This window comes from Agrilus planipennis, unplaced genomic scaffold, assembly GCF_000699045.2.
Source record: "Agrilus planipennis isolate EAB-ADULT unplaced genomic scaffold, Apla_2.0 scaffold55, whole genome shotgun sequence".
Classification (NCBI taxonomy): Eukaryota; Metazoa; Arthropoda; class Insecta; order Coleoptera; family Buprestidae; genus Agrilus; species Agrilus planipennis.
The window spans coordinates 341806-369668 of NW_020438918.1; the positions used below are offsets into that span (position 1 = coordinate 341806).

General features: G+C 34.3%; 2 protein-coding genes across 3 annotated transcripts in view; both read right to left on the reverse strand.

Moving 5' to 3' along the window:
* The window catches only part of LOC108736889, a 152682-nt gene that overhangs the window by 3344 nt on the left and 121475 nt on the right, over nt 1-27863 (reverse strand). The window contains exon 15 of the mRNA XM_018469496.1: nt 9278-9423. Coding sequence (XP_018324998.1) covers nt 9278-9423 — 146 coding nt within the window. The remainder of the gene's footprint in view (nt 1-9277; nt 9424-27863) is intronic.
* LOC108736915 (pancreatic triacylglycerol lipase-like) overlaps nt 27580-27863 on the reverse strand; it is an 8789-nt gene continuing 8505 nt past the window's right edge. The window contains exon 4 of one of the 2 annotated variants that reach the window (XM_025973687.1): nt 27580-27702. In XM_025973687.1, the coding sequence (XP_025829472.1) occupies nt 27645-27702 (58 nt within the window). In that variant the 3' untranslated portion in view covers nt 27580-27644. The remainder of the gene's footprint in view (nt 27703-27863) is intronic. The other variant, XM_025973688.1, reaches the window with a different exon arrangement.

Consider the following 27863-nt stretch of genomic DNA (forward strand, 5'->3'; position numbering starts at 1 on the left):
TTTGCAAAATTATTTAAACTGCCTCGTTAAAATTTAAAAATATGCTTTATTTAAAAGCATATTTAGCCAAAAATAATAACAAGTGAATTAACTTAACGTTCTACACACCTATAAAACTTTTGCTTTGTTTTCTATTGTTAATTTAGATACATTTTTGTTTTAAGAAATTTCTAAACATTTTCGTCTAGTACTGTACAGTTCCCATCGAGAGCTCTGCTCGTTCAAGTTTGTTCCAACTATTTCTCTCTTGCTCACGCCTAGTGTGTATTCTTTCTATCTTCGCGCAGATTTCTTCAAGGTCACAATTCAAACAAATTGAGATGGGCTGTAGGTGCGTGTCCAACTAGTCTTAAGACTGACGACGTTATGGTGATGATGATGATGAATTGTAGTATATTATGTTGTGCAGTGTCATTTAAGATAATATCTACCTGTTGATGGTTTCTATAAATTGCTAATCAATCAGCGATACGTGAATTGCAAACCAAGGGTATAAAGCCTCATCAGGATACATTTCAATAAAGCTTGTAGGTCAGAATTTCTATTATTTAACTGCATAATCATACGTTTCAGTGGATAAAGACCCTCTTCCTTTCTCTGTATGACCCTTTGCAGAACAGATTTTCACGGTACCTGAACAGAATTTATGAAAACCGTAACCTCTTAGCTAAATCTCAAGTCAGAGGGCTACAAACTGAAAAAAATCAACAAAAAAAACCAAGTGATCCAAAAGATGAATTGAATCCATAACATACTTTTTACTAGCTACGTTTAATTATTTTTCTGAAACAAACATCTTTATAAGGAATAACACATCAGAGTAATGCTTTTTTATACAAAGCCATGGAAAAATCAATTCATAAGCTTCTTAAAGACTCTGAAGAAAACTATACATATCCAAAGACACTAAAAGCTGAATTTTCATTATTTGATTATTTCTTAGGAGAAATTAAAATTATTGACATGTTTTTTTTGTTCTTTTGTGTAATGTGTAATCTTTATTTTTGTGTTTTATATTTTGACTGATATTCTATTTTTTTTTTTTTGGCATAAATTCCGACACCGGTTTTTGGGAAATGTGGAGAATGACAACCGCTTTCTGTTCTCCTGTTCTTTCTAATACCTCCTTCATTCTAACCTTTTCTATCCACGATATCCTCATCAATAGCACAGGTAAAAAATATAAAATTGCATTACATTATGCATAATTATCCAGACTGCGTAAACTTAAATGAAAACTTTAATATAAATCCAGAAATATTGACCAGAAGAAGTTCATAAGATTGTACTGTTGCTAAAATATTTTGTTAATGGGACACTTTGTGGCGGAATAGTATTTGTTTTTTGTTACAACTATAGAAAAGTTACGGATGTAAAAAAGTTAAACAACTATTAAGTACACGAAATTCGACAGTTATTCTAAAGAAAAACTTTACCATCTTCTCAGGAGTTCAAGTTTGTTATAAGGGTTACGAAAATGAAATAGAAGCATAAAGAAAAGCGGCTATAAGGGGGTAATAATGCTTAAGGAGTTGTAAACTATTCCAGCCAAAGAAAAGGAATGTTTCCCGAGTAAAGTTTAAAAGTATTTACTTACAAGTTTTAAATCCAGAAGAAATGCTATTTTCAGATGTCTAATAAAACGCCTGTTTTCACTTTAAATATTAATCTATGAATGTCTACTTCATAAATGTGACCGATGCTTAGTGTTATAATTAAACTAAACAATTAATATTCAAATGAATTAGACTTGACTTGTAGCCTGCACAATTAGAAAGATCCGGTTGCATAACCTTTTCAAGCAGTTTTTCAAAAATTTCCCAATTTTCCACCTTTATAGATAGAATACTTTACCCCTGAAATATAATCTATCTTTTGAATAAATCAAACTAATCGATTAAATGATTTTGAACTTCTCATACAATAATTTTCTTATTTTTCGAATGTAGTGAGGAGGAATGCAAAAATTTGTAAATCGACAATTAAATAAATTGTCTGCAGAGTTCTCTTAATTCTACAGCATTTTCATTTAAGAACTTCTCTTACAATTAAGCACAGGTGTTACATACATCAACTTCTAACACACTCAATTACTCTGACAACTGAAACTACTCCACCGGAAAATGTAACTGCGAGTGTAAATATGTTTGACTCAGTCAGCATCACCATCAGGATGTGGATGAAACTGCTGTCTTCATTGTCACACGTATTCGTTAAGAAATCGAACTACTACTATCACATTCTGGGTCTGCACTACACCAAACATTAATTCTTTATACTACAGTGAAATGTTTGAAATAGAATTCCCATTCACCTAAACATTTAAATAAATTTAGCCAAATATACCAATCGTGTCCATTTCGTAGCCACTAGTGGAAATCAAAAAAATACGATAAAATTTGAAAGAGATTCCATTCTATACACCATTATTGTTTACTGAAAACCTAGAAAAAAATAAAACCAAAGCAGGTTTGGTAAAACAGCTTTTATTAATAAAAAACTAAGACTGATGTATCGGCTTGACTTTGTGAGCATCAAAAAATTGCATTTTTGGTCAATAATTTATTGAAACTATAATTTTGAGCTTTTTACCTACTGTTGTTCCATGCAACTAAGATGACTAATTACAAGAATTAGTATAAAAAACATCTACTGCTAATAAAAATCAGAGCATAGTGCAGGGTCTAGTCGCCATTAATAAAAAGAAGTCACTTCTATGCTCGCGAACGGTTAATTTACAGATTCGAAAACGATTGTTGAAGGTGTATGTTTGAAGCGTGGCGCTGTACGGCTGCAAAACATGGATAATGAAGAGAAAAGAAAAGATTAGAAGCGTTCGAAATGTGCTGTTACAGGCGAATGAGGATACCGTGGATGCAGAAGGTTAGAAATGAAGAGGCATTAGAAAGAATAGGAGAACAGAGGACTGTATGGAAGTCAATAATAAATAGGGGAGATAGGTTGGTAGGACGCCTTCTCAAACATGAAGGTCTAGTCAGAGACATATTAGAGGCAGAAACGGGAGTAAAAAGGGACAAACGAAGACCTAGATTAGATTACTGTTCGAAAATAGTCAAGGATGTGGGCGGTTCTAGTTTTAGAGAAATACGAAGATTAGCTCAGGATAAGAAAGAATGTACTGTTCGTTTCGAGAAGTTTGAGATATGCCCCTTTCCTTTATTAGGATGCGCCGTGGCATAATTGCAAATTCAATCATATTTGTCTGTGTAGCTCATTTCTTCANAGGCATGAAGGTCTAGTCAGAGACATATTAGAGGCAGAAACAGGAATTAGGATGGGGTAGAGGTACACCTAGGTTAGATTATTGTAAGAGTGGAGTTACGGGAGTAAGAAGGGACAAACGAAGACCTAGATTAGATTACTGTCCGAAAATAGTTAAGGATGTGGGCGGTTCTAGTTTTAGAGAAATACGAAGATTAGCTCAGGATAAGAAAGAGTGTATTGTTCGTTTCAAGAAGTTAGAAATATGCCCCTTCCCTTTATTAGGATGCGCCGTGGCATAATTCCAAATTCAATCATATTTGTCTGCGTAGCTCATTTCTTCACCGACCATCGAGCGAGAGCTAAACAAAAGTGTACAGTACCATTTGCAAAATTATTTAAACTGCCTCGTTAAAATTTAAAAATAAGCTTTATTTGAAAGCATATTTAGTCAAAAATAATAACAAGTGAATTAACTTAACGCTATACACACCTATAAAACTTTTGCTTTGTTTTCTATTGTTAATTTAGATACATTTTTGTTTTAAGAAATTTCTAAACATTTTCGTCTAGTACTGTACAGTTCCCATCGAGAGCTCTGCTCGTTCAAGTTTGTTCCAACTATTTCTCTCTTGCTCACGCCTAGTGTGTATTCTTTCTATCTTCGCGCAGATTTCTTCAAGGTCACAATTCAAACAAATTGAGATGGGCTGTAGGTGCGTGTCCAACTAGTCTTAAGACTGACGACGTTATGGTGATGATGATGATGAATTGTAGTATATTATGTTGTGCAGTGTCATTTAAGATAATATCTACCTGTTGATGGTTTCTATAAATTGCTAATCAATCAGCGATACGTGAATTGCAAACCAAGGGTATAAAGCCTCATCAGGATACATTTCAATAAAGCTTGTAGGTCAGAATTTCTATTATTTAACTGCATAATCATACGTTTCAGTGGATAAAGACCCTCTTCCTTTCTCTGTATGACCCTTTGCAGAACAGATTTTCACGGTACCTGAACAGAATTTATGAAAACCGTAACCTCTTAGCTAAATCTCAAGTCAGAGGGCTACAAACTGAAAAAAATCAACAAAAAAAACCAAGTGATCCAAAAGATGAATTGAATCCATAACATACTTTTTACTAGCTACGTTAATTCTTCTTAGAAGCTTTGAGTGTTGCAAATAATCTTTTATCCTCGTGTATCCTTCAATATTAATTAATTATCCTTGAATCAAAACACTTTCGGATTCACTTAACACTATTTTTAGCTTCACGCTTCATTCAGGAATAATTGAATTGTGGAACCATTTAGAGTGAGAGCAATAATGAAGTTTCGCTATCGTTGTTACGAAAGTGCTTGGTACGTAGAAAGTGCGACTTCTAGTATTCAAATTGTCCTAAAATTATCCGAAAATTAATAGTAACTGAGACTAACACGTCTCAAAATTACGCTGCAGTATTCGGTAAAGACTGCAATTTTCACCTTTTCTAAAACTAGGTCAGCGAGTTTTCACAGACACCAATTCTCTTTTTTACGAAACGTTTGCCTTATTGTCGAGTTTTTAATTTTATGTCTTTTGTTGTAGGTGCTCTTTAAAAGAAAGTAAAATGTCTTTATTAAAAATTAAAAAGAAACAAAACCAGTATTGTGTGCTAAGAAAGTACAACAGCCGAAATTTTAGAGACAACCTCACATTTTACACCGTTAGGGGTGGTATTTGGAAAACTCATTTTATAGTTGCATAAGACAATAGAGAAAACGACAGAAAAAGAAAAGAGTGCGTACATAGGATTTGTAGAATTAAAAAAAAAAAGCTTTTGACAATGTTAAATGGAACAAGATGTTATACTTAGCTTGTATAAAAAGCAACAGGCAGTTGTAGAGTTGGAGCAGCAACGTAGAAAAGTAAATATTCGGAAGAGAGTCAGACAGGGATGCACACTGTCACCACTACTTTTTAATCTATACATCGAAGACGCGATCAACATCATTAAAGACGGTACAACTGTAGGGATAGATAGACAGGGACAAAAGATTAGTGCGCTTAGATTTCCAGATGATATAGCAGTATTATCATCTAGCAAGGAGAAGTTAGAGATAGCTTTAAATAAAATGGAAGCGGTATTAAAAAATGAAATTGTATGAAAATAAATAAAAGTAAAACAGAAATACTGATATGCAAGGAAAGAAAATGTAGGGTAAAAGCGAACATAAACATATGAGACGAAAAATTAGAAGAAGTGGCTGATTTTAAGAATCTAGGAAGTCGGATAAATCACGACGGAAGAAGTATTCTACTCTCGCAAATTAACTTAGAAATTCGAAAAAGATTGTTGAAGGTGTATGTTTGAAGTGCGTCGCTGTAACGGTGTGAAACATGGACGGTGGGCGCGGCAAAAGAGAAAAGGTTAGAAGCGTTCGAAATGTGGATACCGTGGATGGAGAAGGTTAGAAACAATAGGAGAACAGAGGATTCTATAGAACTCAATAAGAAATAGGCGAGATAGGTTAGTAGGACACCGGGCATGAGCGTCTAGTCAGAAACATATTAGAGGCAGAAACGGGAGTTACGAGGGGTTGAGGTAGACCTAGATTAGATTACTGGAAATGCGAAGATTAGCTCAGGATAGGAAACAGCGGAGGTGCGTGTCTAACCAGTTTTAGGACTGACAACCTTATGATGATGATGTTGAAGACAAAATTTCAATCGTTCTGACTTAACATTTTGGGCTGTGCCTTAATCGATACATCAAACTTCGAACGCCATTTTTATCGCTTAAGTGCTTGCCTAAGTTGTAACAAAAGTCTCTAGACTCTGGGGTTTTGTATATTTTGTACGTTTTCGCTATACTTTTATAATTTCATATAATAAATCTCGAGTAGTTATAATTTTGCTTCAATTTTAATTGTGGAATGAAAAGTTAAATAATAATCATCAGTTTGATTATTATGTAGGGCCGTTAGCTCAATGACAAAGAATTTCTTCTTCTTCCTATTCTGAGCCAACCTTCGCATTTCCCGAAAACTAGAAAATCCCACATCTCCCTAACGATTTGCAAACAGCGAACCCTCTGCTCCTATTTCTGTTTCTCATATGTCTCTAACAAATCCTTTATCCATTCATGTCTCAGAACGTGTCTTTTAGTATAAAAAGATTTTAAAGTCATTTTATTACAAAATAAAAATAAGAAAATAAACATGTTTCATTCATTTATACAAATGGACCGGACGTAAGAACGTATCAGGTCCTGCATCCTATTGCTGAGGGTCTAAACTTAATTTTACGTTTTAGGTACATTTCGTCAATAATCTATTTCCATTTCCCATGTAATTCAAAGCGAATATAACGACGAATTTATTTTGTTTACTATTAGCATATCCACTCAGGATCGGCCCCACGTGGATCAGGATGCTTCCTTCATACGATAACAAAATAAAAATTTGAAATTCACATGAACTCGAGTTTCCGTGAATTCTGGAAACGAGAAAGGCCCTATAACACTACAGACGAATCCAGTGGTTTGAATATGAAATACGATTTATCGCATCAAAACCATTTTTTTACTGAAAGTAGTATTAGATATTCATCTGATACCTACTTCGATTCCTACATCAAAGGTCTTCTGTTTGGTAAATGCAGCCAAACAAAAAAATGACCAATCGCAGACTTCGTTTGTGATATGTGCATAACGCATATATTACAACAATGTCACTAAAAGTTCATATCCAAGATGTTCAAGATAAGAAGAGATGATAGTACTAAAATAAACCAATTGATTTTCTTTTCGAAAACATATAATTTTTATCTAAAACTGTTTTCAAAGTAATGAGATCAAGTTAATGTATTTCATTTTTTTTTTTCAGTAATTTAAATCTTATTCACCACAGTCTAGTATCCAACATATGGTTCCAACATATGTGTCCGTCCTACGGGAATTTAATTATCTATACCGAGGAGTATATTTCGGTATTGAATACTATTTCGATCATCACCATAAGGTCGTCAGTCCCAAGACTGGTTGGACACGCACCTCCACTCTTTCCTTATTGATGACGTCCCCCGAGGTAGTCCCTGCCCGGACATCCGAAATGGGGGACTAGTTTACGTCCGGAGTGCTTTACCCCAGAGGACGCCATCATTTAATTTGTATAAATGTACGTTTTACTCGGTATCATAATATGATGATTTCCCGTTGCCTTCCACATTGCAGTATTCTATATCAGAGTGCCATACCGATCCTCTTGATCTCTACCACCCTGCTTACTGAAAGAGCTGCTGCCATCTTTCAGAGACTTGTCTTAATCCGGTTTCCCTTTAAGAACCCCCCCCCCTTATGGTTGAACCTATGGTCTAACTCCCTAAATCACCGAAACTCGCAAGCCGATCCACCCACTCTAGATTGTACAAAAGCTTTGCCAAGTGATAGTTGGTAAAAAAACACTTTTTGAAAACTTTCACTTAATTTTTAACAAGTTTCGACCTGATGATGATTAATCCTTCTTCTGAAGATGGCCTTGTAGGTCGAAACTTATTAAAAATTTAATAAAAGTTAAGTGAAAGTTTTCAAAAAGTGTTTTTTTACCAAATATCATATAAACAACTTTCATATAGTAGAGGCCTATCAATTTTCTCAAGCTTTGTCAAGGTTCAAGTCCCGTCGGATCGGACTATTTAGATAACTTTCACCCTCTTTATTTACCACCTGTTCCTAGTGGGATGTCAGTCTGCTTTGCAATTAACCCCCGCTCTTATCATTAGATTACTACAATAACTTTAAAGTTAGGATTAACCTTGAATGGAAAAGCGCCTCTCGTAAAATTACCTTTGGTTGGGTAGGTACATTTATTTTAAGTAGAACGCGTACCTACTATGCGCTATATTAAACTCCTAGTGACCTAACTTGATTATTAGCTCATCGAAACTTTCACAAAAGTTACCAACACCAATAAGTACTCAATTTTAGTACGCCGTAAGTTTGAGACGATGGCGTAAGGAGAAGCGCAAGATATTAGTAAGTTGTTGGAAGCAAACTGGGAAATTAATTCAACAATCTATTGTCGAATTCACAACCAGCTAGATTTTCTTGAGTGCTTTGGTAGCATCAGTAATAACGGAATACAAAGGGAAACATAATTAAACTAGCATATTCACACGTACTTATCGGAATATCAATTTGATGGATTGATATTTAAAGTCTGTGGTTCTTATTTGTACGCTATTTTTGTTAATATTATATACGTGTTGTTTTAAATTGGTAGAATTAGATATACCACACTGACCTACGTAAATGACATTGCATTTATTGTATAAGAATTATTGATCTGTGTATACTCTTGTAAATGGACAGATACTCAAAACATACGTATGTCGAGACTGTAATTATTTGATGAACATTGTTTTTGTTAATTTTTCCAAAAAAAATTCTGTTATAAAACAGGCATTAACTGAGAACATTTCCTTTCAGTCTTTTTGGTCACATTCTTCTGTTCAACATTTTTTTGAACATACTAAGATTTGCTGCACAGTGTCTTTGTAGCACTAGCGAATTTTCTTTGTTCTATTACTTATAATTTATATTAGCAATACAGTTCTACCATATCTCTATGTAAAATTCTTGTGATACAATACTATTGTAGTGGAATTGATTCGAAACTGTACAAAAATTTTTCAGAATAACACGNTTTTTCTTAGCAATACAGTTCTACCATATCTCTATGTAAAATTCTTGTGATACAATACTATTGTAGTGGAATTGATTCGAAACTGTACAAAAATTTTTCAGAATAACACGTTAGCATCACCTTATTATCCTGCTTTCGAATAAGGATTATTTGGTAATTAAACTTGCAACTGAAATTTTACTACAGCTTTTCGTTATTCCTTTAAAAGCCTAACGGCCGTGCTAAGTGAGTAGTCCTATAAATTTGTGTCTCGGCACGTAGCAGTTACTGACGCAACCCATTAGGGTCTGAACGCATTCGAAAAGCACACAGATATCTCAGATACGAGAGCCCTTTTGCTATATCAGATACTTATTAAGTACTCACCCGGCTTTCCTGACGGCACCTGTGCAATTAAAAGAGGCAGCGGCTGTTCCAGTTTGTTTCGCTTTGTACGGTGAATTCATAACGCTCTCGCCATCGTCCTCATCCGATACAGCCGTGGTAAGGGACATACGCTCATCATCAGATATCTGAAATGAGAAATGTATTTAGTTATAATAACACCCTTCGCATTTTTAATTTAATGACAGGCTAGTCGGCTTTTGGAGGGGGTTAAATCGGGCTCTAGGGGCATCAAGCGATAGGCATCAGTGAAATACAGAAATATTTTGTTGTTCTAGAGGGCAAAAGAGCACTACGCGCCTAAATAAATACTATTCATCATAAAAGCTTTTGCGCCATAAAATGCTGATCCACGCACCATGTAAAAGTCATATTATACGGCGAGTGGAGCTGCAATCCACGCGCTGCGCGTGTGTCTACACTGAACCCATTAGCAACACGCAAAATGCCAATTAACGCTCTGTGTAAGGGACATGTTACTATGCGGGTGAATTGGCAACCCGTGCGTGGCATGTGTGCTTATGCTGACCCATAATTCAACACGTGGCGTAGGTGCCTGAATCTATTAGCCAACGCGTGGAATGCCGATCCATGCTCTGTGTAAAGACCTTGTTACACGTCACGTCGAGAGACAATTCACGCGCGGCGTGTGTGTCTACACTGAACCCATTAACCAACGCGTAAGGGCCGTGTTATACGGCGGATAAATTAGTAACTCATGCGTTTCGTGTGTGCTTATGCTGGCCCATAATCCAACACGCGGATCAAGCGGCAATCCACGCGCGGCGTATGGGCTTATACTGAACCTATTAGTTAACGCGTGGAATGCCGATCCACACTCTGTGTAAAGAGCTTGTTACAAGCGACAATCCACGCGCGGAGTGTGTGTCTACACTGAACCCATTAGCCAACGCGTGGAATGCCGATTCACTCTCAGTGTAAAGACCATGTTACGCGGCGGGTGAATTGTCAACCCATGCGTGGTGTGTGCCTATGCTGAACACTATCAGTCAACGCGTGGAATGCCGATCCACGCTCTGCGTAAAGGCCATGTTACACGGCATGTGGAGCGGCAATCCACGCGCGGCATATGTGACTATACTGAACCTACTAGCCAACCCGTGTAATGACGATTTACGCTCTGCTTTAAGGTCACATCACACGGTGGGCGAATTAGCAACCCATGCGTGGCGTGTGTGCCTATGCTGAACCATAAGTCAACACGTGGAATGCCTATCCACGCTCTGCGTAAGGGCCATGTTACATGACGGGTGGAGCGGCAATTCACGGCGCAAAGTTTGCGAATTCACGCTCTAAATGAACGCCCTGACGCGCTCTTTCCCAAGGGGAGTAAATCCACGCGCCGTGTAACAGGAATCATACCAGTCCTGTTTCAGTTAAGTTAATAAAACAATGGTTGCTTTTCACCGAATATTTAACTGTAAGTCTCTTGTTCGTATGTAAACGCGTTCGTAAATTAAGTGGAGCCTCATCTTCTGCCAAGCGATTAAAATTTTCTAAAGGAAACTAGTTGGAAGTGTATGTGGCGTACAAAGGATTCCCCAAGGCGATGTAATAGCCATTACGAGGACTATATAGCTCACATATTTCTTACGAACTTAAAGAGAAACTGTGCAAAGTTTGGTGAAGATTTTGCATGGTTACATTAACACAAACATTTGTTTTGTTTTGCATTTATATTAAAACGAAAACAACGAACAAAATCGTTGGTTTTTACCACGGGATAGGGTTTTCACTACATGTAGGTACGCAATGAATTAGGTTAGTTTATTTAAAGTACATAATATTTTGTTTAGTTAACATAACAATGTATTTACTACTAATTCCTGCTATTCATTATGTTGATCGAAAAATGTAGGCAACATTGTAAAGGGAATCTGAGAATTTCTTCAAGTACTTTACCAAATCATTTTCCGTTTCCATTTGATCACTGAAAATGAATCGAAATGTCTTGGGAAATCAACTAAATTCTGGACGCTCTGCAGTCGAGGAACAATTTAGGGAATCTAGAGAATTTGTTTTGCAAATCTCCGCATTTTTTAGTGTTTTATAGGTATGCAATATACTTGTCGTAATGTAATTGTTTACAACATGCCATAAAAAAGTTTACATTGATTGAAATATGCTTTGGTTTTCCTATTTTACAGAAAGCAAGGATATATATTTACTTTCGTAACAAAGCTAACGATAAGCGTATAAATTGTCCATATATGTTACCACGTAAATTACCCAGCAGGGAGCTGTAGTAAATATTTTATACCAAGTAGTAATGACAAACATATTTGAGTCGATTAGGATGGTGAAGATCTACCATCTAGTAGATAGTAACAACTGGCTCTTTTCCAAATTGACAATATACATACAAAGTGAAAATATCTAAAATCTTTCGAACAAAAGCTTAGCATTACATTTATTGGACTTCCACTACTTTATTATTTATTTGTACTTATGCCAATTGTTTTTTAATAGTGTCGCATTTTTTTTAAAAATGATGTCGCTCTTGGATGATTGCATGTACCTCATAGAATATCGCTATGCTCTGTTGTCAGCTTCCCACTAGTGTAGATGTACCCACATCATTAAAAATTGAAATTATTAATTTGAAATAATACAGAAGACAAATATTCTATATACAACAATTTTATCAGCATCTTAGCAAGGTATTGGTTGAAAAAGACAAGGCTACTATGTTTACATTTAAAATTTCAATAGAGCATGTAAGTTATGCTGAAAGTGATCGATAACTGTTGGAATGGTAACTTTTGCCTGACACCAAAGTGAATAGAATGATCACTGCGACAGTAATTTGTTTCGTGAACAAGGACAAATGTCTACAGGTCTCTCAAAGGTTATTAAGCACCTTAGATTTGTTGAGTGTATGTAGTCAGAAATAAGTGGTGCTATACTAGGTATATTATACGATCGATAGAAGCCAATGAATCAACACATCAATCAGATGGACCCCTACGACAAAAAAAAAAGGATTCGACAATTGCTTGCGATACTGATTCCAAATGTCGCAATTGTCAGAGCCCGTGTCTGGATTCTGAAGTCTACGTCTAATTCCAAAAAAATTAAAATTTTTGACCCTCTTGTGAGCTACGCGTAAAAAAAGATGAAACTAATTAAGGAGTAATCATCTTTAGTTAGTTTTTATTGAAATTTAAAGACATTATAGTTAAAGAACCCAAATTAGTAACATTCGGATTATTGAGTCAAAATATTAATGAAGCTAGATTCTAATTCAGTGACGAAAGATACCCAGGTAATGACAATTTTTTTATTATTTGTCCTTTATTCGCTTAGTACTTCTTTCAAAAGGAATAAAAATTGCATTTTTTGAGTTTTGAGTTTGGGGAATCCAATCAGAACTGGTGGCTTTGCTCTCGGCAATCACTGCTGCTACTTAAATAATTGAAAATGAAAATAGGGCAATGATTTAACCTGCCTAGATAATGGTTTACATTAAATTGTTTGGTTTGATATGTATTTGGACATTTATCGCTTTCAATACTTTTCGATTATATTATTAGGTTAGTCTGTAGACATCTTTTTGTTTATGGCTTCTAAATTCATTGCATTTTAGATAGCAACTCCCCTGTTATAAACATGTACCTAACCTTAACCAAATTGAATTTCAATCGTTAGAAAAGCAAGTAGATCATTCAAAATGGTTTGCGATAGCATCACGTTTACATATCCCGCATCGAAGTTTAAATTATTTACCTGTTCACGTAGTAAAATGCTACCATAAATTTTAGTTCAATTTTAAAAGTTGGTATAAAATCGCGAGATAAATTTCCTATCGATACAGGGATAAAGTTCAGAATTATCGACAAGCTTCTGTACAGCGGAGAAACCCACTTTTAAATAAAATTTCAATCATCAATAAGGATTCACGGTGACATAACCGTATCAATACTATTATACTCACTGAAGCAAAATAGTTTAATAAAATAAATGTTAAAAAATTGGGCTCTATTATTCAGCTCCTTCTTAATAAGAATTTAAATTTTGAACTTGGTGTTAGACTTGCTCATTTTTAGTCCTAGTCTTGATTTTAATCTTGTTAAATATGCAAGACCAAAACAACGCAAAATAAAACTGCAAGACCAAGACTATAGTTGCGGCGAACAAAAGAAGAATGCAGATTCGGGCTATAGGGCCGTGGTCTAAGTGAACGATTCCGTCCAGACGTTTCGTCAGCTACTGCGGCTGACATCTTCAGTGGTAGTGCTGCGTTGACAACGTGAACGTAGATTGTATCTCGATGTCTCGACAGCGGCTGTCGGCACTACCACTGAATATGTCAGTCGCAGTAGCTGACGAAATGTCTGGACGGAATCGTTCACTTAGACCACGGCCCTATAGCCCGAATCTGCATTCTACTATGGATTCCGGCCGTGAAAGCCTTTGTTCTTATAAAATTGGCAAAGTCTACATATAATAAATTATCTGGGAGAATGGGCGCACTAATCCAAGTCCGAAGCATTTAGAATTTACTCCTAAATTAGGTGTAGATGTACTTTTGGATCTCATCAGCGCGTCGCAGACAGCTCCGACAAAACACAGACCAACTTTTACCTGCTATCTTAACAGCGCGTTTTAGAAAATACCACAAATAGCGAGGTAAACGCCATCTGTAGTACGATGTTTCATTTTAGGATTACGTATGCTCCAACAAGGTCCATTTATATATATTTATATTATATATACCATAATCAAATAAAATAATTCGAAGTGGTCTGTCTTCTGTCGAAACTGCCAGACGCGGATAGCGATTTCGATCCTTTTGGAGGTTTCTTTGAGGTTAGCTACGCCAGGATTCTATTCAGCAAGTAGATATCCATATATTTAAATGGACCTTGTTGGAGCATACGTAATCCTAAAATGTAGCATCGTACCAAAGATGGCGTTTACCGCGCCATTTGTGGTATTTTCTAGATGTACTGAGTTCAATCAATCTCGTAAGTCTCTGATTGGAAACATGAAAAACTAAAAAGCTCAGTAGTTTTAAACATTCTATAGTTAGTGATAGTTCACATAATCCCAACTTTTCGTACATTATGCTAGACACTTAGAATTAAATTGTCAATTAAATACTAAGTATTTTATAAAATGCCTTTGTTCGTCTCGGCATTATTATTTATTGTATTACGGACCTCAAACTATGTAAATTATTCAGATGCACGATTCAGCATTCGAGAATGGCAAAATGCTGTGATGGAGAGGCAGTTTTGCCAACAATTTCCTCGTTTCTAAATTGTGCGACAGGGACGGAAATGGCAACGGGTGCATCATCACACAAAGAAGAACGCTTCATAATATTTCTCGTTGAATAAATGCGAGGGGCAGAAGAATTTATTATTATTGCCGTCGCGGCCGCATTACACAATTGTAGTTTAATTATTTAGCAGAGCGCTCCGTTCTTTCTGTCGCTTGACGAATTTCAATGTGGAATCCATCCCAAGGACACCGTCAAAATTAGGAAGATTGCCAAAGTCGAAATGACGAGCCGTTTCTCTCACGAGATACAGGATGTGTCGTTAAATAAACCCTATTTAAACTTTATCAAGTACACCTAGACGTACGTACGCATTACGAAATGTAATATTAAAGTTTGAATTAACTTTACAACGGAGTTATCATTTTATTGATGTACATATAACAGTTTCAACAAGTGTATACGTGAAGAAACTATAATCTTTAACTATAACGCTATACAGGTAAGGCAAACCAATAACACAGGTCTGCGAAATTTTTTTTTGAAGTATTTTTCTTAAATTGTTGATATTTGTCGTAATTGTCTTAAAAGTAATAGAAATCGTATGGTTTATGCCACGTCACATTAACCCATAAATGCTCAGAGAATGCCACGTAATGAGTGCGACGAAAAAATATTCGATAACCAGTATTTCTATGTTTTTAACGATGCTCTTTTCGAGGGTCATGGTTAAAAATAGCTTCGACAATATTAAAGCATGGAAAAATCGAAAATAAACAAAAAAAACGTGATTTTTGAATTGACTTTTTTCTTAAAAAGTAATTTTTTGTGTCCTTACCATTTTTTTATATGCTTAAAACCTATATAAATCACGACCTCGATATCTAAACATGAAATATACACCGTTGGTCAAGTCGAAATGTCTTTACAAACTGTTTGATCAAACCAAGTTTAATGTAATGTGGTGGAAGCAATACTTTCTTCTTTCAAACTCGTATTGATGACATTTTTCACTCCGACTTCCAGTTGCATTCTAATTTGGACAGAAATACAAATAACAATGATTTTGATTTACCATAAGTCCACTGTCTTAATTCTTCAACACATAACCGGCATATTTTATCGTAACCCAGTGTTTATCTTGGTGACAACTTCATTCTGAAGTAAGCTTAATAAGCATTTTTTACAAAGTCTGTTATATTCAATCTTTACTTAACTATAGTATATTGTCCGCAAATGTAAAAAAATACATTTGAATTGTTTTTACAACTCCGAGAAGCCATAGTTAAAGATAAATGAAACACAATCTTTTATTACACGTTAATATTATATCTCTCTCAATAATGGCGCGCTATAAACTATTTTTTTTTTAGGCGGTGTAAACGACTATAGTTACTTTCAGACTATCTAAAATAAAGTAAAAGACAATATAATGCTCAGTCAGAGAGTATTAAATAGAAATATAAACTATAAAATGAATTTTGTGAAAAAACAAATAAATTTGCCGATTCAAAGAGCCATATATATATACATATATTAATCTACATACAAAAAAAAATGTGACGTGATACGTTAAAACAAAGTTTATATTTACAAATTATAGACCAACATTTGCATGCTTAAGATAAATTTATACAAAAAACTTTTTTATCGCAGATCTGTGTAATTAGACATTATTTGGTCGGCATTTTTCCTTTTCAATCTCGCACGACCGAAAATTCGTAATTTGATGAACGTGTGTAATAGTGTTGCAGCAGACGTCTGCTTCCGCTTCCGCAATTACGGAAGTTCCGCATACATTTTCACATACGCTTCTGCATCTGGTTCCGCATTTTTATAACGGAAGCTTTTCGGAATTTTAACAAAATATTATTTCTCATCTTTTTGAAAACCAATATATCGGAACAATAAAACATGTCCTAAAAATTTATTACTTCTATCTGTTGGCTGAATTTTTCGTTTGTTTTCAAACACACAATTTAAATGAAATTGCGCGTTGCAAAGCTGTATGTTGTGCAGGTACCTACGTCAGCTTTCAGCTACCCCTCTGTAACTTTGTTAATGCATTATTGTTAATATTAATGGTGCAAGTGCTAAATACACTGCATTAAAGAGTCGTCTTACACTTTCGCTTCCGTATCTGTTTCCGTTTCCACTTCCGCAAAAATTTACTATTTACTTCTGTTTCCGCTTCTACAGTCCACTTTTTCACCAAATCTAGGGTAATATTGCAAGAGATGGACCAGCGAGAGAGACATGCCATTAGTGCTTCCTACTTATATCCTTCTTATCCATCAAATGGGAAATTTAAGTTCTTTATTATCAGAAAATTAATAAGTGATTTAATTTGTAGAAAATTTTGAATATCTTAAGTTGATCCATAATGTTTATAAATTTATTCTATTAAACAGTTTAATTATTTTATAATGATTCTTTTCTAGATTAATGCTAGTATTATATAGGCGTCACCGTTTTGGAAAGACAGAAGAATTTCCCGTGACAGGATCGCGATGACGGCGGAAAATTGGGTCACAGGAGAGAATGTAATTCCAACCCAAAAAAAGCTCGGATGCGTTATCGGTCATATCAAAACAGTGACGTGTGCTCAACTGCCGTGTTTGCCCGTTTGTTTGTTATGGCCACAAACCCAGGATTTTGTGGCGGAAGAAGATTATGAAGGTTTTGTGTAATTGATCATATACGACAAGAAAGAAACGTTTTCGCTGAGTGATGGATTCTATACTCAAGAAATCTCTAATAGCTTTATATAACTATCAAACATTAAATTGACGAACGACTGGTGACAGTATTTTCATTTTTTAAAAATTGTAAGTGCCTGGGGCAGGAACTTCGAGGTAAATCTGCGCAAATCTATAGAAAACACATTGCATTTTGAGGTTATTATCCTGTTATGCAGAAAAATATATTTTTTAACGATGCAAGCGGAAGTGTCATAAGAGAACAGAAGTTTTTGCGGAAGCGGAGCCGAAAGCGGGTGCGGAAATATGATGATTTTAGATTACTTTTTAATGCAGTGATCATGCGCCTTTTTTGCGAATATTTTGTTACAAATTTTGTATTTAGCACTCACAAGACCAGGAAAGCTCAAGCCCGGCTTTACTATTATTATAAAATTGAATATTCCAGATGTCCTACTTCATGATATGAGCCGGTTTGGTAAAAAAGTGGGTAGGGGGGTCGAAAGAGGGTGGTCACCTGAGTAAAACCCCATAAAAAATTGCGGCGATCTCACCCCCATAAAAAGTTATGGGGGTTGAAAGTTGATTATTTTGACAATTTTCATACACTATAATTCAAATAAAATTCAATAAAAAAAATATTTTCAAGCGGGTGGAGGTGGGGGATCGAAAGTGGGTGGTCACTTGAACAAAACCCGATAACCTAACCTAACCTAACCTACCCTATTGTAAAAGATATTTAAATAATGTTTTATATAACTTTCTCAATATTTTTATGTATTTTTCATTAGTTTTACCTTTGAATATTGTTTAAGAATGACTATATAAATATTTACATGCTTAGAAATGTATAAAAATTGGCATATTTATTAATTTTGAACCCCTATAACTTTTTATTTTATGGTACAGTGGTGGGGGAGATCTCCTCTTTCGATCCCCCCCATCCCCACGCCCTTAGGGGGGGGGCATCATCTAGACCTTTACCGCCGGTTTATTTGTTGATTGCTATTTCTGTTTCGAATTACTTTTTTAAGAATACAGCGTCGAATTCATCTCAACTGTTTGGAAATGTAATTGTTAACCAGTAGAGAAATAATTAATAATGATTTATTTTCTTTTATTAAGTCACCCGCTTGTGTAATCGTTGCCATAATTATGTTTCTTTAATAGGTACGTATCTGTATGCCTACAGAAACTTTTTCCTAATAAAATATTAGAACACTGTTTAGTAAACATGAAAGTTCGTGATTTAAATAAAAATGCAGGAGGTACCTCGTCATGTTTACAATTTACATGATTTAAGGTCTAATTGCTTCTCTCTCATTCTTTTATCCTTCCTTCTGTTAAATTACACCTGCCAAAAAAGCGACAAAATTTAGGACTGAAAGTTGTACAAACAACTGTTTTTGAAAGAAAAGGTAAAAATTCGTTTTCGTCCACGTTCTAACGAAACAAAGGCTTTCGCACTTTACCTTTACAATAGTCGCTGTTTGTAACTTGCTTTGTTAGAATTTTCTCGAACAAAGGACCTACCGAAAGATAAGAAAGGAGATTAATTGATTGCCACGAAAGAGCAAGACTGAGACAGTCGAGATAAAAGTTCAACATTAGATTTACATTTTGTAGAAATGTAAATTAATCATTCTGATAATTACCTACGCTTATTTAACAAACTTTTTGGCTGAAAGAACAAAGAAAGAAACAAGAACGGTGTAATAAAAAATCACAAAGAGTTAATTAGACCATGATTAATTCAAAAATAATTGCGCAATTTCAGTTTAATTTAAAAAATGTTGCATATTCTTCTTATCATAAAGTTTTTAATCACTTCCAATCTGATTTCAAGAGAGGAGGTGTTCAGTTCGAACTGGTGCAATCCTCTTGACTATTGCGTCTTCCTCTCTAATAAACTCAGATTGAGAGTGATTAAAAACTAGTTCCGTTTTATCTGATACAGTTCCGTTACAACAACAATTTGTAAAGGAAATAACGAAAGAGACCTTGATTCTTATATCTAACCAAGTTCTAACTAATTTGTTAATTAATGCTAAATTTTTCATTAGTATTCTTTAGAAAACAGTTTAGCTCTTGCTATATTTATTTTTGGAAAGCATAATCCATTATGATCGACATGAAATATAAAACTTATTTTTACTAATTTGCAACCTGATGCTAAAGGATAAAGTTACAGTCCTCGTCTTCTGTCGTTTAATGGAATCCGTTGCTATATTTATTCTGAAATTTGAAGAAACTTCAAATGAATTGCTGAATCGAATCAGGGAAAATAAATGAAATTCTAATTGAAATTGAAACCTGTTATTGGGAGTTTCCAGGTATTGTGTTAATTGCCATGATGAATTAGAAACGGTTCGAATAAACATTTTCCTAATTTGCGAGAAGAGTGAAAGCTTTATACTTCGTTTGAAGAAATTTGCATTTTAAGGCCTTCATCGAGAAAGTTCTCATTTCCAAATTCATCCACTTTTTCCTTTCAGACATAACTCATAATATCCTTTTTCTAAACCCGCGGCAGGAATTGAATTTTTAATGCTGAATGTTAATTTTTCAACCAAGCTTTTTTATAGTTTTACGTAAATATTAATAGCCTTAAAGTATTTTACATAAATTAAAAGGAAAAAACTTTTTTGGACATACATAAAATAAGGGAACAATTACCACACCAAATGTAGAAGACTTAACTAAAAAATGTTATTTAAATTACTAAAAGTTCTGCTTCAGATAAACCAGAACTTATTTAAGACTAAGCGCGATTTTTAAGGTCCATGCACACAGAAAGGGCGAAGAGCGGAGGCGCGGCACAGGCGAAACTGTAGCCACAACGCATTCACACATCATCAATGTATTTAAATGGGTTAATGTAAAGTCAGGTGACGTAGCACTGGCGCGTGTCTTCTTACCCCCACAAAATTGTGAAATTGGTCTCAGTATCAAGTTTTATGAAAAGGTAGAAAAATTTCCACGTTTAGGTATATAACAATATGCCTTCTGACTTCAACTGCCTAAACATTCTACCATTGCCTTTTCTTAACCATAAATAGAAGTGAAACCAAAATTTCCTCTGGCATTTCTAGTTTGATAAGACAAAAAGACCTAGAACGTTTTCGTTCCTTTTGTTGTTCGAATTTATTTTTATTAATGAACGTTACTACTACAATAAACTGCTGACAGAGTTCGCCTGTGAGGTAACTGTTTGGTGTTGTGTTATTTTGTACATTACTGTACATATTTCTTAAGTAGTTTTTCTGAATATTTTATTTTATTAGGTCTATAGTTTAGGATAAATTCAAAGCAGTTGTTAAGTAAACATGTGCGACCAGCACTAACTTTATGATATTGGCAGAAATACCGAATTTATTGGGGTTCGGTATTTCACCGAAGACAAGACCAGTAAGGTAAGGTACCTACCCCAAAGATGCCTGTTTAGGGCGTGTCGCTTCTTCAGTACCTATTATAAATACTGAAATTTGAAAGCATGAGAAGCATTCGATTCATATCAATTCATATCCAACAATCAATTCGATTCGTATTCATCAACTCAACAATTCAAACAATTCTATTAAACAAAACCCAATTTATTAATGCAAGTGATTATCGATAGTTTAATATTAAGTTAAGTGTAAATATAGTGTAAATAAAAAACATTAATTAAGGCAAATACAGTGCATTTCATTCGAAGTGGTAATAACCAAAAGAACGAAAGGCGGGATACCGCCACATCCGACAGTAACACCTGCAGTTTTTGACTCGCATCCGATTGGGCATCGCCTCGTCTGCACCGCATCTTATCAGTTAATCACTTCTGTGTGCATTGGCCCTAAAAGCGTCACCATATTGTGCTCAGTGGCCCGTTGCGCAGTACATCCGATTTGCGTGTACGCCGGGAGATTTTGATCAGATACGTTTTGTGTTTGACAAGTGACATTTAGATTTAGATAACGTGGTGATCGCAGATGCTCACTTTTTTTCCAAATTTCTAGGACACTTTTTGCGTTCGTTCTATTACACTCCAAGCTCCATGATAAATACCGAATACACTTTATTGCAATTGTCATAATTAGCGAATAATTCTAATTAAATAATAACATTGTGGATGAGGAAGTATAGGCTTTAGTTACTTCCATCTATTGGTTGGATGTTTTAATGACTTGTTAGTTCCAGAATATTGTATTATTAGAGGAGATGGATACCTACGATTTGATTGCAAACCAAAATTAATTTTTTGCCTTTTATATCCGATGGTATTTGACAAAATCTTAGAGCTCTAAACAATTGGTACTCATCAAGCCAAATTCTAACATCTAACTGACTGTTCTTAAACTCACTATGGGAACGTTTTCCAAAATCTCAATTCTTATAAAGGTATACATTATTTGTATACATCTGTAAATACGATACAATTCGCTATAACAATAAGTAATAAATTATAAACGTACGAGTATAACGGGCATAGGGACAGTTGTCTTATCGCAAGTCGGTGTGGTATTGTATTTAGGTTTCAGAAACAGATTTGTTGTCAATGCGTAGGTAGGTTAAGACCAGATAAGCTCCTTAGGCAAGACAGTTACGCTGTAAATCACCCCGTTAAGGCGGCAAATAATAGAGACTTGTAATTCCCATTATGCAAAAGCGGTCTTATCAATTAGACAATTAATTAAACACGCTTTTGTTTTGCCTACATGTCTATCATAAACAACAGCCTCTGGAAACTGTGCTGCGTTTGTGCCAACTTATGTGTCCAAATAAATATAATTATATTTATATGTATTATCTTTATTTATTAAGTAATTACTTCTATGCTCATTATCACAACTCGAAAACTGATTGGACACGCGCCTCCACTTTTGAGTCAATTGTCGCAAAATACATCAATCTTCATCTTTAAGTATTTGCCAACAGTAACTCTGTTTCTGCTTCTAATATGTCTCTAATTTGTTCTTCATGTCTGAGAAGATGTCCTACCAATCTATCTCGCCTATTTCCCGAGCACAAAAGTCATTTCCTGCGTTACATAGCAATATTTTTGTTATACTCTTATTATTTTCATTCGCAAATCTTAATATCCTAATATTTTGACCCTGTATCACAGCACTGGGACCACACAACTAAAGATTACTTATACAAGTCATTTTAGGTAGATTTTAACACAAAAAAAGTCCTACAAATACATAAGCTTTTACGTTACAAACTGTGTGATGTCCGCGCAGCTACTAAAAAGTTGTAAAGAGCGAAAAAAGTTGTTGTGAACCTAGATTCCTTTTTTTAGAAGTAAATCCTTTAGTTTTTAAGCAGATGCTCCTTTTTTTAAATACAAATTATGTAAAACCGTTTATTTTAAAGCAAACTCTCGAGGCAAAACCTTTTCCTTCGCTTTTTTTATGCATACACCTTGAAGGAACTGCTTGAATTTTTGGAAGTAAAAGGTAATAATTTCTGGGTTTCTGGCGTGTAGGAGACTGACTTATCATACTTTAACAAATCAGTTTTATTATTCCTGAAGTGTTTTTCAAGAGTTTTCAGAAATTTATATAAGTAATTTCTCGACAGTTCCCGACAATATCCGATTTTTAAAACTATAGTCAACTTGTAGAAAGAAAACGAAATTAATTTCGCCAATTACAGACAAAGTTTTATTTGTAATACTCTTTATTTTTAAAACATTAAAATGACGACGTTTCGATCATTGCTTTTGATCATCTTCAGGTCTACAAATAAACAATTCGAATTTACATTTACGTTTTCTCCATTTCCAAAACGTAGTCGTGATAATTCTTCTATAAAATTCACCCATCTACTATGATGGTTGACTTTCAGCAAACACATATTACCCATAATTTGGTTATATTCTGTAACGTATCTGTATATAAGTAATCTAGCTACCCTTGTTCTAATAGGTTGACAGGGTTTGATTATTTATCCCGTCCGAGGCGCTACCCCATTTACCACGCAAATTAGCAGAGCTAACGCGAAATTCGATAACGTGTAATTGGTCCGCCGTCTAATTTGTGATGATCGATCTAATAGATTTATAGACTCAGTTAACTATATAACGAAATTATTTGTCGTGCCTGAAAATAACCCTCCTAATGGAAAATGTAATTGAGTTCAAAGGAAATAAATTTACAAGTGAATAGGTATGTCTGGGCGTGTGCGTGTGTGTGCGTGTGTGGGAGTGTGTGGCGTATTTGGATCTCGGCAACGAAAATGCTATCGACACGATATTTTATCCAGCCGGATGAAATTAATCTATGTCATATCCAAACAGATGACAGCTAGTGTTTCACACCGTAACATGGGACCAATATAGAAAATACGAGGCTAGTTTTAACAATAATCATCATCGTTATCATATACTATAAACTGGATAACTTGAATCTCATTAAGATAAGTCATAATTCTCAGTCAATAGAGGGAAGTTGGGCTTTCCTTCCGATGAACCCAAAAATGCTTGTATACTTCATTTACTTTCTGTAGCGATGTGGCCTTCAGTTTGACCGGCGCAAAGTAGAAAAGAACAGCACTAGGCCAGAAAAGGAAGGAGACAACTCTCGGTCAAACTTTTAACCGTTGAGGAGCATATAAACCGTACAGTACTGCACGGAAAAAATGACCATTTTATCAACTACAATTGCATTGCTCAAATGTGCTGTTATTGGTACCATTTACTACTGAAAATATCAATGAGATGTTTATTTATATTTGAAAATATATGAGACTTTAACCCTTGTTTTCGACTCACACTCTATTCATGATTGAACAAAACTTTTGGCAGGTACTGTATGAAAAAGTATATTTAATGAACAAGAGTCGAGAGTATAATGAGCTTTTTTCTCTCTACCTACGATTTTGCCTGCGCGCATCCAAGACATTGGAAGGGGCACATCGCTAGAGAATGTAAATGAAGAATACCTTAAATAAGACCTCTAATACCGCAATTTCGGGATGCGTAAATCCTGGATTTATTCATTAGAGTTGGGGTTTTTGAGTTTTCGACATTAGTTTTCCGGGAGAGAGAATGAAAATAACAAAGATTTCTGTTGTTTCAAAGGATTGAGAACTAATTTTTCCGGTCGAAACAAATTTTCTCTTTTAAATAAATAGAATGAGTAATATGTGGTTTCGATTAATGTTGTTGTTACGTCCAGTTTTGTGTACTCACTGCCGGTTTTAAATTACTGGAAAACTCATTGCTCCCGGTAGCATCCTTTCTAACAAAGATACAATTCAGTGGGATGTATTTGAAATGGTATTCCACTGTAGCAAAAATATGTTGCGAATTTGATAGGGATGAATTGTTTATAACAAAACAGAATTACCACTCGAATTACTGACATATCTCGAATGATTTATGGTACATTTAGAATCAGCTGATTTTATTAGTGTGTCATTACTCGTCTAATTATGTACATCATTACTACGAAAACGTCTAGTTAGAAAGCGAAAGTATTTAGTTTATTATTATCATGACACTTTACACTTTTATATCACAAGGTAGCTGTACTCGATATGCATTCGCTTGATTAAAGAAATAAACACTAACTCTTTATAAAATTATTAGTATAAAATAAACATACATTTCCTTTACTGAAGAGAATATATAATGAAAAATTAAAATTAATTATTAGGTTAATTAAACAGTACCCTTTGAGTTGATTGACTGTCATTAAAAGTTTGATAATACCGAGCCTGAATGTCTATAAATTATCCAAATTGTTGGATACTAAATTTTTTATTACAATTCCCTGATAAAACTTTATAGTAGAAATTTATTTATTTAACCAAAAGTTATGATTCATACATACGTAATAATTACTTCACTTATATTATAAACTTAATCCTATTAAATTATTATTAAAATATAGAAGCAAACAAAAAACAAAAAAATAATTCCTATTCCTATTTTCCTCTTTTTCCCTATTTAATCCCTACCCTATTTCCTATTAAAAATGATATATTTAAAATAGAATACAAATACAGGCAGTATTGCCATCTGATGGGTATTTGCTCTACTGAAGTATATCAAGTTTATTTTAACTAGTCCGAATGTATCAAGGACGTAGCCGCACCCGGTAATTTCTATAATTTCTTATGTTAAACATATGCGGGTATCTTTTATGTGATACTACACACGACTATACAACATACACATAATATTATCTATACGTACTTATACAATACTTAATAAATATTCGTCTCTTTTGAACTTGATCTCAATCGAACAAAATTTTCATTAAAAAACTTGCCCGTGAGCCGTGTGACCAGTCGTACTGCACTCATTTTAGCAAACGTATAATTCCGAAACTTTTAATTTAATATATATCTATTATACTTAAAGTACTTATACTCCCGAGAAGGTGTTACAGATACAGATATAATTAAAATGAATGTGCTTCTATCACTTCCTTTTATCAAATGTATCAGTCAGTAGTCAGTCTTTTCGACTACACAAGGTTTCAGGTATCTATAATGTCTGAAGTCTATCCCTGATAAGAAAATACAAGTGTCAACTGGTAATACGCATCAGTTTTCTACGATTAATTTGTTTTCCGATAAGCTGCATTATAATTGCGCAAATGTATACATATACCAAGGAATTTGCTTTTATTGTTACTTTGTAAACAAATTTTGGTTTAAAAATCTACGCATTTAAGAGGAAAAATGATGCAATTTAATTACGGATAATACTACTCAATGACGAAAACGTGACATAGTCGAGCTAGTTTACTAAATTTTTACCGACCTTTAAATTTTTTCTCTTATCAATTCTTATCAATATATACCAATTAACACCACAACGCATGACGTCTTGCATAAAATATTATTCATTATGTCCGACATAACGGTAAACAAAAGAAGATTTTGACTTCCAAATTTTACTGAAGTTTCAGGAACAAAAAAGTACACACTGAATGTACAATTTAATCAAAAAAGTTCTTAATTTTTTCAGATACTTATATTCCACAATAACAATAATGGTAACAAACACAGTCGATCTTTAAGTTATAGAGAACAACTGTTGATTATAATGACGGTTTATAAAATATGCATCATTTTTTCCACCTGAAGAATCCATTGTGTTGTGAAATGATTATTAATGCGGCGTTTAATGAAGTTATTTTACTTTTATCTTAGATAAAGAAATCGTGATATGACAAAACGATATGCGATTCATCGAGATAAGAATAAAAGTAGCGGTGTAAATAAAACGCAAATTGTTTGGTCATGGTCAAAAGGCGTGAGAATTAACAATCTCATAAAAACATTTTTATAAATAATTAATTGCGTAAGTATATTAAATTAATTTGCATGGTTATATCTCCGCATGCGTGTATTACACATTTTATTGTAAGTAAGTAAAAGATCTCTTTATATTGAACAGTTAATTTATAATTGGTTCTCGTTGCTATAAGCCTGTGCCAGATATGCAACCAAATAAATAAAATGCTTTACCATCGAAGGACATTTTGTTTCATAAACAAAACAAACATTGCACTTATTTTGATTAAGAATTTCTATGAAATAAAATATAATTTAAAGGTTTTAATATATCTAATCTATTTACGATTAGCTTAATTGTACGCCCCGTTGCTACTCACAGGCAAAGCATTGTCATTCTTCCAGACTGATCTCAGATATTATTTAAAGAAAGACTCTGGTGACGGATTTCTCAAAAAGTAATAAGTCTACCACCGAACGTAAATTAGATTTTATTTTATTTTACCTCAAAGAGAATCACTGCAGTTCAGTGCTCTGCAGTAGCAAAATTATACGTAAAAAAATACAACGTGTAGTTATACAACACGCTACTAAAATGAAACTCCTTCAAACACACAAACATACCGGGATAGGGGTTAAGGAATTGGCGTCAGTGGCGTCAAATACAAATATACACTTTGTTAGGGCTACACTATACACGCCGAAGTTGCCTGTAACGAACGTTGCATTGAAGCACGCTTACGGCTCAAGCGATCCCCACTACGAACTCGACTACATGGAGGGGGAACATCCGTTGCATGATTTCGTTACATGGGAACTCGCATGAAACGAACTTACCCTACCGTGTGTAAAGAAGCTTCACTTCATAAAGTAATAGAAAAAATCAGTTACATAAATCCCAGAGAAATTCAAATAATAACAAGTAAAGATGAGATGGCATTCACTATGATAAAAGGTATTTACTATACATCACGTTTGTTCTAATCATTGTCATATCAATTATTAGAAGGTGGAAAACACTCTTATTAGGTACTAACGATAACCGATAAAGACGTAAACAATAAGTTTATTTATTTTTATACATAAATATCTATTAATTACGTACAAAATGTTAAGTAATAAAATTTATTAAATATATCACAATTAATTCCCTTTTTTGTTAACTATGACCTTAATCTATTGAATAAGGGGCTTCACTATTTGTAGTTAGGTAATAGGTTCCAGTTGAACTACAAAAAAGGTAAAAGTAAATAAAATAAAACACAAATAGCAGAATGTGGTAAAGTATTTAGTTGTAACATCCAACCAACGTTTCTTATCAGCCTTCATCAAAACTACGTAAGTTTTATTAATCCCATATTTTGACTTGATAATGGGAGCTATATATATA